General features: G+C 39.5%; 5 protein-coding genes across 9 annotated transcripts in view; 3 read left to right on the plus strand and 2 right to left on the minus strand.

Annotated features, from left to right (window-relative positions):
- Rpt2 (26S proteasome regulatory subunit Rpt2) overlaps window positions 1–741 on the plus strand; it is a 3,054-nt gene extending 2,313 nt beyond the window's left edge. The window contains exons 4-6 of the mRNA XM_018036144.2: window positions 59–148; window positions 230–465; window positions 547–741. Of these exons, the coding sequence (XP_017891633.1) occupies window positions 59–148; window positions 230–465; window positions 547–681 (461 nt within the window). The 3' untranslated portion in view covers window positions 682–741. The remainder of the gene's footprint in view (window positions 1–58; window positions 149–229; window positions 466–546) is intronic.
- LOC108631917 (putative tRNA 2'-phosphotransferase) lies at window positions 708–1,413 on the minus strand. Its single transcript, XM_018036146.2, has 2 exons — window positions 1,301–1,413; window positions 708–1,170 (listed from the first exon to the last, which is right to left on the minus strand). Exons 1-2 carry the CDS (start codon window positions 1,388–1,390, stop codon window positions 772–774), a joined length of 489 nt encoding a protein of 162 aa, XP_017891635.1. The 5' UTR covers window positions 1,391–1,413; the 3' UTR covers window positions 708–771.
- Window positions 1,195–2,837, plus strand: Polr3F (RNA polymerase III subunit F). The gene is made up of 5 exons (XM_018036145.2): window positions 1,195–1,280; window positions 1,454–1,600; window positions 1,765–2,383; window positions 2,453–2,614; window positions 2,691–2,837. Exons 2-5 carry the CDS (start codon window positions 1,530–1,532, stop codon window positions 2,763–2,765), a joined length of 927 nt encoding a protein of 308 aa, XP_017891634.1. The 5' UTR covers window positions 1,195–1,280; window positions 1,454–1,529; the 3' UTR covers window positions 2,766–2,837.
- Window positions 2,838–2,930: 93 nt separating this feature from the next.
- Acf (ATP-dependent chromatin assembly factor large subunit) lies at window positions 2,931–10,159 on the plus strand. Of its 4 annotated transcripts, none has more exons than XM_018036127.2 (14): window positions 2,931–3,770; window positions 4,097–4,235; window positions 4,299–4,513; window positions 4,584–4,791; window positions 4,876–5,093; window positions 5,154–5,824; window positions 6,056–6,517; window positions 6,586–7,064; window positions 7,150–7,926; window positions 8,006–8,256; window positions 8,335–8,504; window positions 8,654–8,767; window positions 8,997–9,342; window positions 9,678–10,159. In XM_018036127.2, exons 1-14 carry the CDS (start codon window positions 3,658–3,660, stop codon window positions 9,856–9,858), a joined length of 4,344 nt encoding a protein of 1,447 aa, XP_017891616.1. In that variant the 5' UTR covers window positions 2,931–3,657; the 3' UTR covers window positions 9,859–10,159. The 4 variants fall into 4 exon arrangements, with proteins under 4 accessions (XP_017891616.1, XP_017891618.1, XP_017891617.1 ...); XM_018036129.2 differs by having other exon boundaries at window positions 9,690–10,159; XM_018036128.2 differs by having other exon boundaries at window positions 8,338–8,504.
- A 1,457-nt stretch (window positions 10,160–11,616) lies between these two features.
- roh (reduction of Rh1) lies at window positions 11,617–12,404 on the minus strand. 2 transcript variants are annotated; one of them, XM_018036131.2, is made up of 3 exons: window positions 12,278–12,404; window positions 11,887–12,051; window positions 11,617–11,795 (listed from the first exon to the last, which is right to left on the minus strand). In XM_018036131.2, the coding sequence occupies exons 2-3, from the start codon at window positions 12,047–12,049 to the stop codon at window positions 11,719–11,721; spliced, it is 240 nt and encodes a 79-aa protein (XP_017891620.1). In that variant the 5' UTR covers window positions 12,050–12,051; window positions 12,278–12,404; the 3' UTR covers window positions 11,617–11,718. The 2 variants fall into 2 exon arrangements, with proteins under 2 accessions (XP_017891620.1, XP_026674955.1); XM_026819154.1 differs by lacking the exon at window positions 12,278–12,404 and having other exon boundaries at window positions 11,887–12,068.
- Between the last annotated feature and the right edge of the window lie 2,207 nt (window positions 12,405–14,611).

Genomic DNA, 14,611 nt, shown 5'->3' on the forward strand with positions numbered 1-14,611 from the left:
GAATTATTTAGAGTCGCGGAAGAGCATGCCCCGTCTATCGTATTCATAGACGAAATAGATGCCGTAGGAACGAAGCGATACGACAGTAATAGCGGAGGAGAACGTGAAATTCAAAGAACTATGTTAGAACTCCTGAATCAACTTGATGGTGCGAGGAATATTTAAAATCAGACTTAATCGTAGGTTCGTAATCGTAGGTACAATAACTGAGCGTTTGTCAATAATTTAGGTTTCGATAGCAGGGGAGACGTTAAAGTCGTGATGGCCACCAATAGAATTGAGACGTTAGATCCAGCGTTAATTAGGCCAGGTCGCATCGACAGGAAAATCGAATTTCCACTGCCAGACGAGAAGACGAAGAAGAGAATTTTCAGCATTCATACCAGCAGAATGACTTTAGCACCTGACGTAAACCTAGCCGAGCTAATTATGGCCAAAGACGATCTTTCAGGTGCAGATATAAAGGTATCTAAGACATTCCGTTCTGATTTTTCGTAGCGATAAGAGGACGATCGATTGGATGCAGCGAAATACTTTGTTTTACAGGCTATTTGCACCGAAGCTGGTTTAATGGCGTTACGCGAACGCCGTATGAAAGTTACTAGCGACGATTTCAAGAAATCGAAAGAGAGTGTTTTATATCGAAAGAAAGAAGGTTCCCCCGAAGGATTGTACCTATAATAATATTCTTTATTTACATAATGCATTGAAACGTAAAAATATTGTACAAGCTAATAAAAATTATAAAAAACTATACTACAATTAATAAAATTAATCATCTGATTCTGACTTTGTAATTTTCGGAATCTGGCTTTGTATCTGAAATTCATTCAAGTCGTTGAAATTTAATGGCTTTGCATAGGGTTGAAAATATTCGTGCAACGTCTGAAGAATTCGTATCGAATGTAGTTGTTGCTCGTTATCAATCTGGGAAAATGATTTTTCTTCTTCGTGGGATGCAGTCATACATAAATAACACGCACCTCTTCTAGTTTTATCAAGAATTTCTTTTATGTTCTGCGGACGCTCTACGTTCGGTGGTACTACATTCAATAAACTTTTGAACTTTCCCAAAAGGAATGCTGTTTGGAAGCCTTCTTTGTACCCCTTGTCAAAGCCTTCTTGGAAAACAGAATCTGTCCCATCTTCTATTCCTTTCCTATAACCAGTCTTGGAAAGCAAGAATAATAAATATAACAGATTAATTAACAAACTGCAGCTCTCATATAAATCTCTTTTTCTATGCTCTCTGCACTCTGTTTTACTTCAATGAATGTGATGTACGTAAATGTCCGTATACCTTTTTCGCGGCATCTGTAATTCGATCCCAATTTTTGCAAGCAACATTGAACGAATCTTCGCTATCCGACTCACTCGAAAGATTCTCCATATTATTAGATTAGAAAATATCGTTTATGTTTCATATAATATCAAATCTTTCTGTTTACAACAGAAGCACGGAGGCTATAACCTAACGAAAGTCTGACACGATCATATCATTTACACACAATTCTCATTGAAATAATTAAATGGAGACGACAGCTACTTCTTCGAAGGAACAGGATGTGGATACAAATTCTACGGAGTTAATTCAACAGAAGTAAATCCCTGTTTCTTGTTTAAAAGCACGTGTGATAGAGACAGAACGGTACTCGTCCGTGAGATTATATTATCGTTCGAACGATTATATAAACGCAGAATGAAACGAAACATTTCAATGCGAATAATGAAAGAAATATTTTTAATCAATGCTTTAAATTGCAGAATCATTGCATTGGCACAAGCGAAACCGAAAGGAATATCCGATAAAGATTTAACAAGCGAAATGCCAGACCTGCAGCCCGCCCAAAGGGCTGAGATAATAAATAAACTTTTATCCCAAGGCTATTTCGATTTGTTTAAACAAGGTGGCTCGTTGTTGTACCGTTTAAAAGATCCTTCAAAGGCAAAAGTCGCAAAGGGTGCTGACAACGAGGAAAAAATCGTTTATACTATCATTGAGGAAGCAGGGAACAAGGGAATCTGGATCCGCGACATAAGATTCAAGTCGAATCTGATGCCGACGCAGTTGAACAAAATTTTAAAAAGCTTGGAGACCAAGAAATTTATCAAAGCCGTCAAGTCTGTAGCAGCGAGCAAAAAGAAAGTTTATATGCTGTACAACTTGGAACCAGACACGTCTGTCACTGGTGGTGCTTGGTACCAGGATCAAGATTTTGAAGCAGAATTCGTTGACGTCCTCAACCAACAATGCTTTAGATTTTTAGAGAAGAAAAGGGAGCAAATGAATTCCTGCAGGGATGGACCGATCATGGCTAGGAATGTTACGTTCGCTTCCTCTAAAGAAGTCTGGAAATTCATATCTGATTTAGGAATAAGCAAGGTTTCAATGAACGTCAGAGATGAAAATGATATAAGATTTTCCAAATGATACAAGAGAGATTGTTTGTAGGTGAAATTGTCGGTTGAAGATTTGGAGATGATTCTGAACACCCTGGTCTATGATGGAAAAGTAGAACGAAATGTCTCAGGTGACGGGAACATTTTATATAGGGCAGTGGAACCTTTATTAAGTCCACCTGGATTAATCAAGTCTACTTGTGGAGTTTGTCCTGTAAGATTAATCTTCTCATATTTTTATTTTTGCTAACACAATGTGACATGAAAACATTCATGTACGTCAATTGCAGGTGAGGAAAAATTGCTGTGATCTCGGTGATGTCACACCAACTAAGTGTCAATACCTTACAGAATGGTTGGAATAATGTTGCCTACATAAATTGTATATACTTTTGCACATATTTAAGCTGAACAATAAAAAAATGCATAAAACAGTATCGGCGAGTCCTTATGATTTTTCATTAACAGATTTATTGTAAGATGTTTTCAATTACAGGGTAAGAATTCGTTTTCGTACTTCGATCAGGATGAGGTCAATCATCATTTTAAGATCGTTATAAAATTATGAACCTTCGAGATTCGTTAGTTGATATTGTAATCATTTTTCTTCGATAGACTCCCGCCAAATTTAGCGAGTTCATATATTTAGACCGGATGCTATTTACCAACTGCGAGATATCTACGCAGTACATAATCTTTTATATTTCTCTACGATAATTACTGAGCGTTACGAATAGAACGAGCGTGTGGAGACGTCGAGAGCGAAATCGTTCAGTGGATCAAGTACTCGCTGGAAATCCTCTTCGGTTCAAGAACATCGTCATCCGATCGCTTCCCGCGTTTTGATTAGTGATATCATGTTGGTATGATCGTTCTTCCCGCTGGCTTCCGGATTTGGGGTGCCAGATGTGAATGTGCGCTTCTACTAGGAGCACCGTTAAATCGTGCATTGTCATGAAAGTTGTGATGTCTCTTGACCGAGTATCAACGCTTCACGCTCGACAGGTGTGAATGAACAAAATCAGTGAACGAACGATTCGCGGCAATCTCGGCGCGAGTTCTGACACCGGCGAGAACTCAGTAGCATCCCGTTGTCGGGAGAAGTTTTCGCGTGCGTCGCATGTGCCTGGCGTTGCGCTCCGCGGAAAGGGTACACATCGAACTCTCGTTTTCTCGGCGACGCATAATTGATCCGCGACTGGTCAGAATCGTGACCGGATACCCCGTCGGCTTGACGACGGATTCACGAGCGGTGACATGCCGCTTCTCCGCAAACAACCATTTCAACGTCTCCACGTTTCCTCGGACTTCAAAGACGACGACGAAGTTTATCACTGCGAGGTTACCAACGAGATCTTCAAGGACTACAAGTAAGACCATGACAGCACGGATCGTTTTCAGACACGCTCCGTGACTTCGGCCGCGCGATTTCTTCGCGACAGACATTTTCGACACGATCAACTCCGTTCTCTCTACCCTCGACTGTTGCACGCGAAATGTAGATTAACTTTGGGTGATTTAAGTTGAGAACTAGTGAATTACGTTGGGAAATGACCACTTCGAAACTTGATGCACTGGAAGTTCATTTTTATTACGTTTTTCAGACCGCGTTCAGTCTCGTTGTTATGACATAATTATTGCATTCATACTGATATTAACAATAACGTCATGTGTTAAAACTGTACATTTTTTGTAGTGAATTCTGTGAGAGGATCATTTTATGTAATTCGCTCATCTGGTCATGCAGTATCACAGGCAGAACCAATATGACTTACGAGGAGGCTTTACATTGCGAAGAAAATGCAAAGAAGAGCCTCAAAGAATTTCCTACGGAGGTATAGTACTTATTTATAAATTTCTTGTTTGCATATCTAATTGTAACGTCTTTTATGTTATAGCTGCGTATTCCTATTTTGTACCTCGCTAGTAAAACAAACAGATCGTCCTTCAACGAGATGATAGAGGATGTATATCAATTCGCAAGAGATCGTTACTTTGTGGGAGAGATGGTAGAGGCAAGTTTCACGGAAGAATCTTGGTGCGACTGCCATGTCCTTCAAGTTATTCCACCCACAGAACAACAAATGAAATTAGCTGCTAAAGAAAATAATAAGTAAATATTTACATATTTCATCGATTTAACTGACGACGTTATCCTTATGCACATGTATTTGTTATAAAAGTGCTCAGGAGCACCAGTACCATCCTGCCGCAAAACTGTTTCGTTACGAAGTAGAACAATTAGATTCTGGAGACTCCGACGTTAGCCACCTTATGATAGTGGAAGCAGCGCAAGTGAGAAGAAAAAAGCAACACTATAGCAAAGAGCGTAATAAAATATTCTTGCGCCAACTATGCGAGCAGAACGAGGGCGGATTGTGGGTTGTTAAAGTCAGTACAAAGTTTCGACGGAACTATTTTGCGAGAATTGAGTATATTGAGTATATTGATTAAAAGAACTCGGTTCACTTGCAGGATAGTGTCTTACAAAAATATGGCATTAGTAAAGTACGTTTTGATACTATATTCGCTGGTCCACCGCCAGATTTCACGTTACGCGTTAAGAAGTCTGTAAAACATAAGCAGGAGTCGTTGGAGAAGTTTCTGGTGATGGACGTAGCGAAACAAAAGCCTGATCCCCTGAAAAAGGTGAATCAAGGTGGACTGGATATAAAAAAATTCCGCAAGCCAAGGTAGAACGATAAAATTAAAGTTTCCTAGGAGCGGATTAATACTGTCAAATTTTTAAACAGGACGAACGGAAAGTTTAAGGAAGACTCAAAAACAAAGGCAGAAGAGAAAGCAAAACGTGAAGAAGAAAGAGTGTTGAGAAATGAACGTAAGAAAGAGGAGAAGCAAAAATTAGCTGCTCTGACTTTGTACATAAGGCAGTGGAACAAGCCGCGGGAGGACCTCGAATGCGAAGACCTTTGCCCTATCCCACAAGCAACGCCTGTTAAGAGTGCTATACCTAACGAAAAGTTTGGTGCCGCCGTAATGATTCTAGAATTTCTGGAATTTTTTCACGAGGAGCTAGACGTTGGTGCTCACTTTCCAAACGGTTTTACTTTAGACTTGTTGGAAAAAGCACTGTTAGTAAAAGAAACCTCTGGACCTTGGAGCGACCTTATGCAACTATTGTTATCGAGTATTTTTAAATACCAAGCAGACGAGGAAGACGAGATTCATGCTCAGGCGACTGAAGTAGTCAACGACATTAACATGAACGAAGGCACGTCGTCAATGACGAAGGCTGTGAAGCTTTCTACCATAGCTTCCACTTGGAGCCAAATGCATCAAGGCTGCAAACTATCTGAAATAACGTTGGACCACGTAACTTTGAGCGAGATTCTAAGACAACATTTATTATGCTCTGGTGGACGAATTGGCGACGTTGCTACAAAGTGGAGATACTCTGAAAGAGGTATATATCTTATATATTTATGATAGTAGTTTAAAGAATGTATTTTAAATAACAATTTCTTTTGTCAGTTTAAGTATTGCAATATCCTGCTTTTAATGATCTTTATATTTTTGTACATTATTATGCAACCAACGTTTGTCTTCTTCGCACATTCAGCTGTCTTATAAATACATAAAATCCGCAGTCTACCTAACACAAGTTTCTTTTGTATTGGAACCTCGGTTTTCTTAGGAGGTTATTCGAATCAGGATGATCCAGCGTTGTTGATGAGACTAAACGACGCATATATCTTGAGATTGCTAGGCCATCGAAGCGTCCAAGAATTCGATTTGAATGAAAAACTGAAGGTAGTTACATGTCTCATAAACCAATTGCTCACTTTCGCTTCGATACGGGATGTGATAGAAGAAAGACGAGAGAAAGTTCATCAAGCGAAAAAGGAACTGAAGTCGTTGATAGCCGAACAGAAGAAGGAGAAAGAGGAGAGAGAAAAAATGCAAAAAAGCGAAAAAGATACTGAGAATAAAATGCCAAAGAAGGTAACGCGTGGTAATTGCGAGGAGGAGAAGAAAAAGGAGGAGTACGAGCATAGATTAAAAGAACTTCAGGAAGCATCTAAGGATCAGAACATGATGCTGTATTTAGGTTCCGATAGAGCTCATCGCAGATACTGGAGATTTTTGTCAATACCAGGTACTCGTCCTTTTTTTTTTTTTTATTCTAAAGTAAGACGATATGTACATACTCATTATTTTTCTTAGGAATATTCGTAGAGGATGACGAATGGTGGCCTGGGACTTGTCATCCCGACGGCACGCCTTATCAACCGGAGTTACGGGACAGGGAATACGTGCAGGCGTATTTGAAGCATAAATTTGAAGACGAATTTAGCGATAAGGAAAATAGTTTTAAAAAGGCGAAGAAGTCGCCGAAGAAAGTTTCGTTCGCTGATAAGAATGGCCTGAAGCCACCGAGAAACAATGTGTCCCGAAAAGAACTTTCCGAAATAAGAAAAAAACTGATGGTTTGCACGAGCGACAAAGAATGTCCGGTGCATTCGAAAAGACTAGGCCCGAAGTGGAGCTTCTTCGGAACGCAGGAAGATCTAGATGCTTTGTTAAACGGTTTAAACGCTCGAGGAATTAGGGAGGGTGAACTTAGAAATAATATTGTACACGAAATGGAAAGCATAACGTCCATAATCGAGGAATGTCCGAGGCATAAACTCAATCCCGATGTCGTAAGTGTTTTACTGTGTCTAGATATTAAGTAAATGAAATTCTCAATTGTACGGAGTAAACATTATCAATAAATTTTCGCTACAGTTTTCGGAACCTATCAAAGGACATCCTAATAAAATTGCGAAAAAAAATAAATACGAGAATGCGAATTTAAACTTTCCTCCGGAAACGCCGGTCAACGACGTTTTGGAAATGACGCTCAGAGATTATATTCTCTATTTTGAAGATAGACTAAACGCTGGTGTCTTGGGACAGTTAAAGGTGAACAATCGAGAGGAATGGAGGAGTGAAATTTCCAATAAAAAGTATAATAATGATTGTGAGAAATTAGTTTGTGGCGCGAATGAATTCGAAGCGGATATCGCTTCGAACGCGATTCTGGATAAAGTTAAGAACGAGTCGAAACATAGTAGGCCAGGTACTCCGGATTCAGAGTCTGGAAGTATCAATACGAAAACTTACAAAGATGCAGGAAAGTATTTAGGCCCACCGGGTGAAAATGAAACACTCCCGGATCCCAATCAACAAATGGTGATCAAACAAATGGCCTGTGTCATTTTACAATTGTCCCATGCGATCGAACAAAAGTACTTAAAGAAACCGTTAGGCCCCGGCGACAAGGATAAGAAATGGTCGGCTGAAGAATTTCGAGAGAGATGGGAACAATCTCTTATGGCGTCGACGAACTGGTCTCAGTTGTTTGTACATTTAAGTACTTTAGAAAATAGCGTCGCTTGGAGCAAGAGCGCGCTGAACGTTCGATGCCGAATATGTTGGCGACGTCGAGATGGAGATAAAATGCTGCTCTGCGACGGCTGCAACAATGGCCATCACCTGTACTGTTTGACACCGAAATTGACGGTAATTCTTTAACTAACGTTTTAATTCTCGTTAGATCGCTCGGTATGTATTATACGCGTTCCACGCGTTCCATTTGCAGAGTGTTCCAACCGGAGATTGGTACTGCAAATCTTGCAAACCATCGAAGAAGCGAAAAGATAAGGTTAAAAAGAGAAAAAAGTTTGAGGATGATTTGGACGATGAAATCATACTGACCAAAGAAACTCGGCACAACCGCGCAAAACGAATTCTCGAAAGCGAGGAGGAGGAAGAGGAGGAGGAGGACGAGGATGAGGACGAGGAGCAGGATGAACCAGATGTGGAAATGGAAGAAGCCAACGACGCGAATATGTAAGAATCAACTTTTTTAATTAATTTATCACTGTACACCGAGATTGTTTAATAATAATCATCTTCCGTATGTTTCAGCAGTAGTCAAATGAACGTCTGTTACGTGTGCAGAAGCGGCGGGAGATTACTCAGTTGCGACGCTTGTCTAAAGTTTTACCACGTCGAGTGTATAGATCCTCCTATGGCAAGACCACCTCGTGGAAGATGGATTTGCCCAGATTGCAAGGACAAGAAGGATAGAAGAGCGAGTGAGTACCGTGCGCTATCGTAGTTGAACTGTTTATCGGCGGTAGGGAACGTTATGTGATTATACTTTACTATCGTCCCGTATGTTAATCGTCTTAGAAATGTACAATATTATTGTAAAACAATTTCTTAGTTATAATTGTGTTGTTAGTGAGGGGGCGTGAAAGGGAAAGGGACAAGGAGAGACTGTGCGCTGCAGCAGCACGCTCTCGCATCCATGGCTTTGCCAAGAGCCTCCTCACTACAGAATCTACAGACTTGGACGGTCTGTATTCTCTCTCTCTCTCTCTCTCTCTCTCTCTCTCTCTCTCTCTCTCTATTTTTCTATACATGTGTGACTAAACGTTGCATTCTACGATTATTGGCTAGCCTGTTGCATGTATCTGTAACTATTTGTGCTAATCTTGCTTCGATGAGTGTCTGGATTTTTTACGATCATTTAACTCCGCATATTAATTGGTTTAAATTGATTTCGTAAATGTTTTCGTGTTCAGATAGTAGCAATTCAGAGGATACAGAACCGAGGCAGACCAGGCGAGCGGCTAAGAGAGCTGCGGAAATCGAACAGGAGGACAAAACAATTAAAGGACCTATGACAAGACTGCAGGAATTACTTTCTGACATTAGGCATCACAGAGACTCGTGGCCCTTTCTATCACCCGTAACGAAAGACGAAGTTCCCGATTATCATGATATTATTTCGAACCCCATGGACTTTGGCACTATCAAGTCAAAAGTGGACAACGGCGAATACGAAACGTTGGAGCATTTCTTTAACGATTGTCGTTTAGTATTCGAAAATTGTCAAGCGTATAACGAGGAACACAGTTCCGTGTACAAGTAAGTAGAATTAAAATTGGTATTTACTTCTATATAAGTTCGGACGCCAGAGATTACCAGAATTAACTAATAATATCTATCGACGTGGTCCAAGCCTTAGGAATTTTATGTGACTAAATATATAATACCATGCTTTGTATTAACTTGTATTAACAATTAGATCGCATGCAATATACAACTAACACAACTAAATACGAATTTGTCAAATAATAATTTTCATTTACTGTAAGTAATTATAAATTAATTGAATTCGAGAAAGATATGAAAATCTTTGGCCTCCGAACGTTGAATGTAATACACATTCTCGGAGTTACTCTATGTTATTTTAAAAGTAGTTTCGTATACAGAGCAGGTATGAGGTTGTTGAAATACTTCGAGAAACGGTGTAGAGAGTTAGGACTCTCGGACGACCTGGACTTATTGCGATCACTGACTGCGAAGAAGCCGAAACTTGAAGACAACGGTCTCACGATTAGCGAGGACGAAGCCACGAAAGACATTCAGAAATCAAGATAGAGATAAAGTACTCTGTTCGGCTCTTTATATTTATTGAATAACACTTTTTATTTCCGAAACGTAAATTGAGTGTACCTTGAAACGTAATTTGTACACCGTCGTTATCGATTCTGTGTACGAATTTACAGTTTGTAAAAAAGAAGACTTTGTTTACTAAGAGTAGAGAACGCTGCATAGAAGTGGAAACTGCAGGCTTAAAAAAGTATTTAACATATTTTCTTCTACGTTACTTATATTAAATATCCCAATTAATTTTCTTTCTTTCTTTGGCTTAGTATCAATAAAAGGTATACACACAGTATTACTTGTAGAATTTTACGTATGCTATATAATAATGCATAATTATTCTTCAATATTTTTTAAATTTCGTCACGTAAATCNCCATGTGAAACATTACACAATATACTTGCCTTTTACAGTATATCCATGCATCGTTCGAAATGTGATCACGCGCAATGCAGGATACATACTATCCGTACTAACTTTACACAGCGCTCAGATATCGGAAGGCAATAAAAAACCAGTGCTGTAATCATTACTAAGTAGAGTATAAGCAAAACCGTGTAGAAGTAAGAGGTCTCGAGGGTTCGCTTCGGGAGCAAACTTGTATCTGTGCCGAAATAGCTGATAGACTACCTACTATTTAGGTTCATCTAGTCCAGTGGTGGGAAAAGTACGGCCCGCGGGCCAACTCCGGCCCGCCGAGGGCCCATTGACATGGATAGTATATGGCCCGCTATAATTACGTTTTGACGGTCGAGAAGTATAAAGTGCATTTTTTCTATAATTCTGGCCCTCCTCTAGAATTTCTTAAACTTTGTGGCCCCCCATTAAAAAAGTTTGCTCACCACTGATCTAGTCTATCCGATGCCTATTCGACTGAAGTCCAACGAAACTCTGGGTACTGATATTTGCATTCATCAACTATTTCTGGTTGCTATTAGAATCCTTTCATATAGATGTCTGAGACAAAGTTCCTGACGAAAAAGATCGGTAACTAAGAATTCTGTGGATTTCGGTCGGGGAAAGTTTACTTGAAAAGCTTAAAGCAACTTTTTATCGAAACAGCAGAAATTCTGTGTGCCGTTTAGGGGTCGATTCTAAGCCGCTTTCAACATGGGGCCTCCCTGAGGCCTCCTGTTTTTACACGGTTTTGTCTGTATGCTATCGTAAAGATTAAAGTACTAATTTTGTTTATGACGCTTTAGCGTCATACGAAGTCGATACGGATCGGTTTCGTTACGGATAGTAGTATGGATCCACATTAAGATGACTGATTGATTTAAGAATCAAACTGTGCGTAATAAAGACCAAGGTCACTAATATGAATACGGAAAACGAAAAGATATTAATTGATATAATTACTACGAATGCGTTTTTACGTAAATAAAGTACATTTTACTGGGGTTCAAGCTTTGACATTGTTAGATATTGGACAGAATTATTACTGATTAAAGATTCTATTATTTAACTATCGTTTATTCTAGGTTTGACCAACTCTGTAACATATAGTACTTATCTTTCTTTCTCGTTATCCTTTGGAAAATTAAACCATTCTTACAGTGGAAATTACAAACTTTAGGCTGGCCCTATACAAAATTTATGGTACAAATTATCATTAATCTATTATAGAGTATTAGGAGCAGTTCTTTGTAAGCATGTACGTTTTATACAATTAATTTGGTAATAAAGTTTTGAAATAGATTTCTGATGAGGATCTGTCTATGACATACAATGAAAGAAATAAGAACGGACAAATAAAAGATACATTAATGATAGTTCCCAAATACAATATTCGGGTCTTTCATACATATATTTCCGTTTTTCACATCGCACTACAATACTTTATTCAGATTTGTTTCAATGATGCTGCATCTCTCCGGAGAATTGTTTTCTATCAACTTCGTCCCATTTCTTAACATTCTCCGGGTGGTAGGCTGTGACGTAATGAAAAATTGTGACCATTGAATTCATAATGCATGAACATTAATGACATCCATCCAATTTTTCATAAAACAGTATACTTACTGAGTTTCTGGATAGAGTACCAAAGGGGCAAGCAAAGAATTGCGCTTATCGTCCAGTATTTCAGCACCCACCCACGTTTGGCTTTAAAATAGTAATGTTCAAAGGGAAATCGTGCGATCTTTGCACTGAGTGTGTATGGATATCTCATCTGCCTTCCAGACATGGCTAGAAAGAACATTCAACTTAACTTTACTTAAAATTTATCTGTAATCAAACCTGCTACTTTCCCCATAGAATTACATTAGTAAAATATATGTAATATGGTTCTTGAAACCAAGTATGAATTCGTTGTGAAGTGAATTGCACTTGCTACGTTCGATTTTTGATTCTATCTGTTGTCGCGAGCTATTTCAACAGTGATTATAGGGAATTCAGAACAATATAGATTTACCTGTTAAAGTAAATCGACGTACAACTTTAATAAACCAACAAAAGTATTTTACTACGGTTATCGAGCAGTATTATATAACCTATACACTTTGACACTGAGACCTGATATCTCGATTTGAAGTTGAAGCCAATGTGTGTATGTACGAATTCTACCGGTGAACTTGAGAAATAGGAGTGGGTTGGTGCCCGTGGAGCCCGTGGAGCGCGAAAGCGCTCTGGTCGAGGAATGCGTTTGAATAAATCTGTTTCAAAACTTTGGAAAAATACTGCTTTAATAAATTTTTCTGGTACAGTACGCTAGCTAGCTTAAGGAAAAGGCAAGTGCGCTCGCTTTTCGAAGCGTGGTCCCAGTCTAGAATGTTTTTATGTCTTAGCTTTAAGAAGAACTTAACTGTGCGCGTAGTTTGAACGGCATACTATTACACGCGTAATTGTTCCGTACATTTGTATCGGGTCAACGGCAAGACCGAAACTGCAAACTTGCCGTTTAGAATCGCTTTTTAGAATTTTCGCTTCCAAGTTCCACGATTTCGAAGTTTCCCGATTTCAAAATTTCTCGTTTTTGAACTTTTCCAATTTCGAAATTCCCCGTTTTTCAAGTTCCCCGACTTCGAAGTTCTCCGTTATCGAAGTTTCCTGTTTTCCAAGTTTCTCGTTTTCCAAGTTGTTCGTTTTTGTTTTTTAGAATCTTCGGTTTCAAAGTTCCCCGATTTCGAAGTTTTCTGTTTTCCAAGTTTCCTATTTTCAAAGATTCCCGTTTCTGTCTTTTAGAATCCTCGGTTTCGAAGTTTCCCCGATCTTGAAGTTCCCCGATCTCGAAGTTCCCCGCTTTCGGAGTTTCCCGTTTTCGAAGTTTCCTGTTTTTGTTTTTTAGAATCCTCGGTTTCGAAGTTCGCCGATTTCGAAGTCCCTCGATTTTCAAGTTCCCCGATTTCCAAGTTCCCCGATCTCGATGTTTCCCGATTTCGAACTTCCCCGTTCTTGTTTTTTACAATCCTTGGTTTCGAAGTTTCCCGATCTCGAAGTTCCCCGAATTCGAAGTTTCCCGTTTTCGAAGTTTCCTGTTTTTGTTTTTTAGTATCCTCGGTTTCGAAGTTCCCCGATCTGGAAGTTCCCCGTTTTCGTTCTCGATATACCCCGATTTTGAAATACCTCGATTTCGAAGTTCCCCGTTTTTGTCTTCGAAATTCCTCGCTTTCGAAGTTCCCCGATTTCGAAATTCCCTGTTCTCGAAGTCTTCCGTTTTCGCCTTCGAAATTCCCCGCTGTCGAAATTTCTCGTTCTCGAAGTTCCCCGTTCTTGCTTTCGAAATTCCCCACTTTCGAAAGTCTCCGTTCTCGAAGTTACCCGATTTCGAAGTTTCCCGTTTTTGTTTTATGGAATCCTCGGTTTCGAAGTTCCCCGCTTTCGAAGTTCCCTGTTTTTGTTTTTTAGAATCCTCGGTTTCGAAGTTCCCCGATCTTGAAGTTCCCCGTTCTCGAAGTTCCTCGTTTTCTTTTCCGAAATACCCTGATTTCGAAGTTCCTCGTTCTCGAAGTTTCCCGTTTTCGTTCTTGAAATACCCCGATTTTGAAATTCCCCGTTTTCGTTCTCGAAATAGCCCGATTTCGAACTTCGCCGCTTTCGAATTTCCCCGCTTTCGAACTTCCTCGTTTTTGTTTTTTAGAATCCTCGGTTTCGAAATTCCCCGATTTCGATGTTCCCCGATTTCGAAGTTCCCCTTTTTCGAAGTTCCCCGTTTTCGTTCTCGAAATACCCCGATTTCGAAGTTCCCCGTTTTCGTTCTCGAAATACCCCGATTTCGAAGTTTCTCGTTTTCTTTCTTGAAATACCCCGATTTGGAGATTCCCCGTTCTCGAAGTTCCCCGTTTACGTTTTCGAAATACCCCGATTTCGAAGTTCCCCGCTTTCGAACTTCCCTGCTTTTGTTTTTTAGAATCCTCGGTTTCGAATTTCCCTGCTCTCGAAGTTCCTCGTTTCTGCTTTTTAGAATCTTCGGTATTGAAGTTCTCCGCTTTCGAAGTTCCCCGTTTTCGAAGTTCCCCGTTTTCGAAGTTCCCCGTTTTTGTTCTCGAAATACCCCGATTTCGAAGTACCCCGTTGCGAAGAATGGAGACCAGTAATCCCTGCGTACTGTTTCATGATAGGTTCGCGTCTTGTCACCGACCATATTTTTTTTATAACATATGTATTTTTTTTCTCACATTTATTGTTTATTGAGCAGAGTTCATTATTTAAACAGTATTTTTCAATTGTTTAAAAATATTTTAACAATGAGCAGGTAATGTGAGACAACCAAGAGTTTACTTAATATCTTTACAAGTCTATCTACCAC

The sequence above is a fragment of the Ceratina calcarata genome, unplaced genomic scaffold (assembly GCF_001652005.2).
Source record: "Ceratina calcarata isolate Rehan_Ccalc_2016 unplaced genomic scaffold, ASM165200v1 scaffold97.2, whole genome shotgun sequence".
NCBI classification, from domain to species: Eukaryota; Metazoa; Arthropoda; class Insecta; order Hymenoptera; family Apidae; genus Ceratina; species Ceratina calcarata.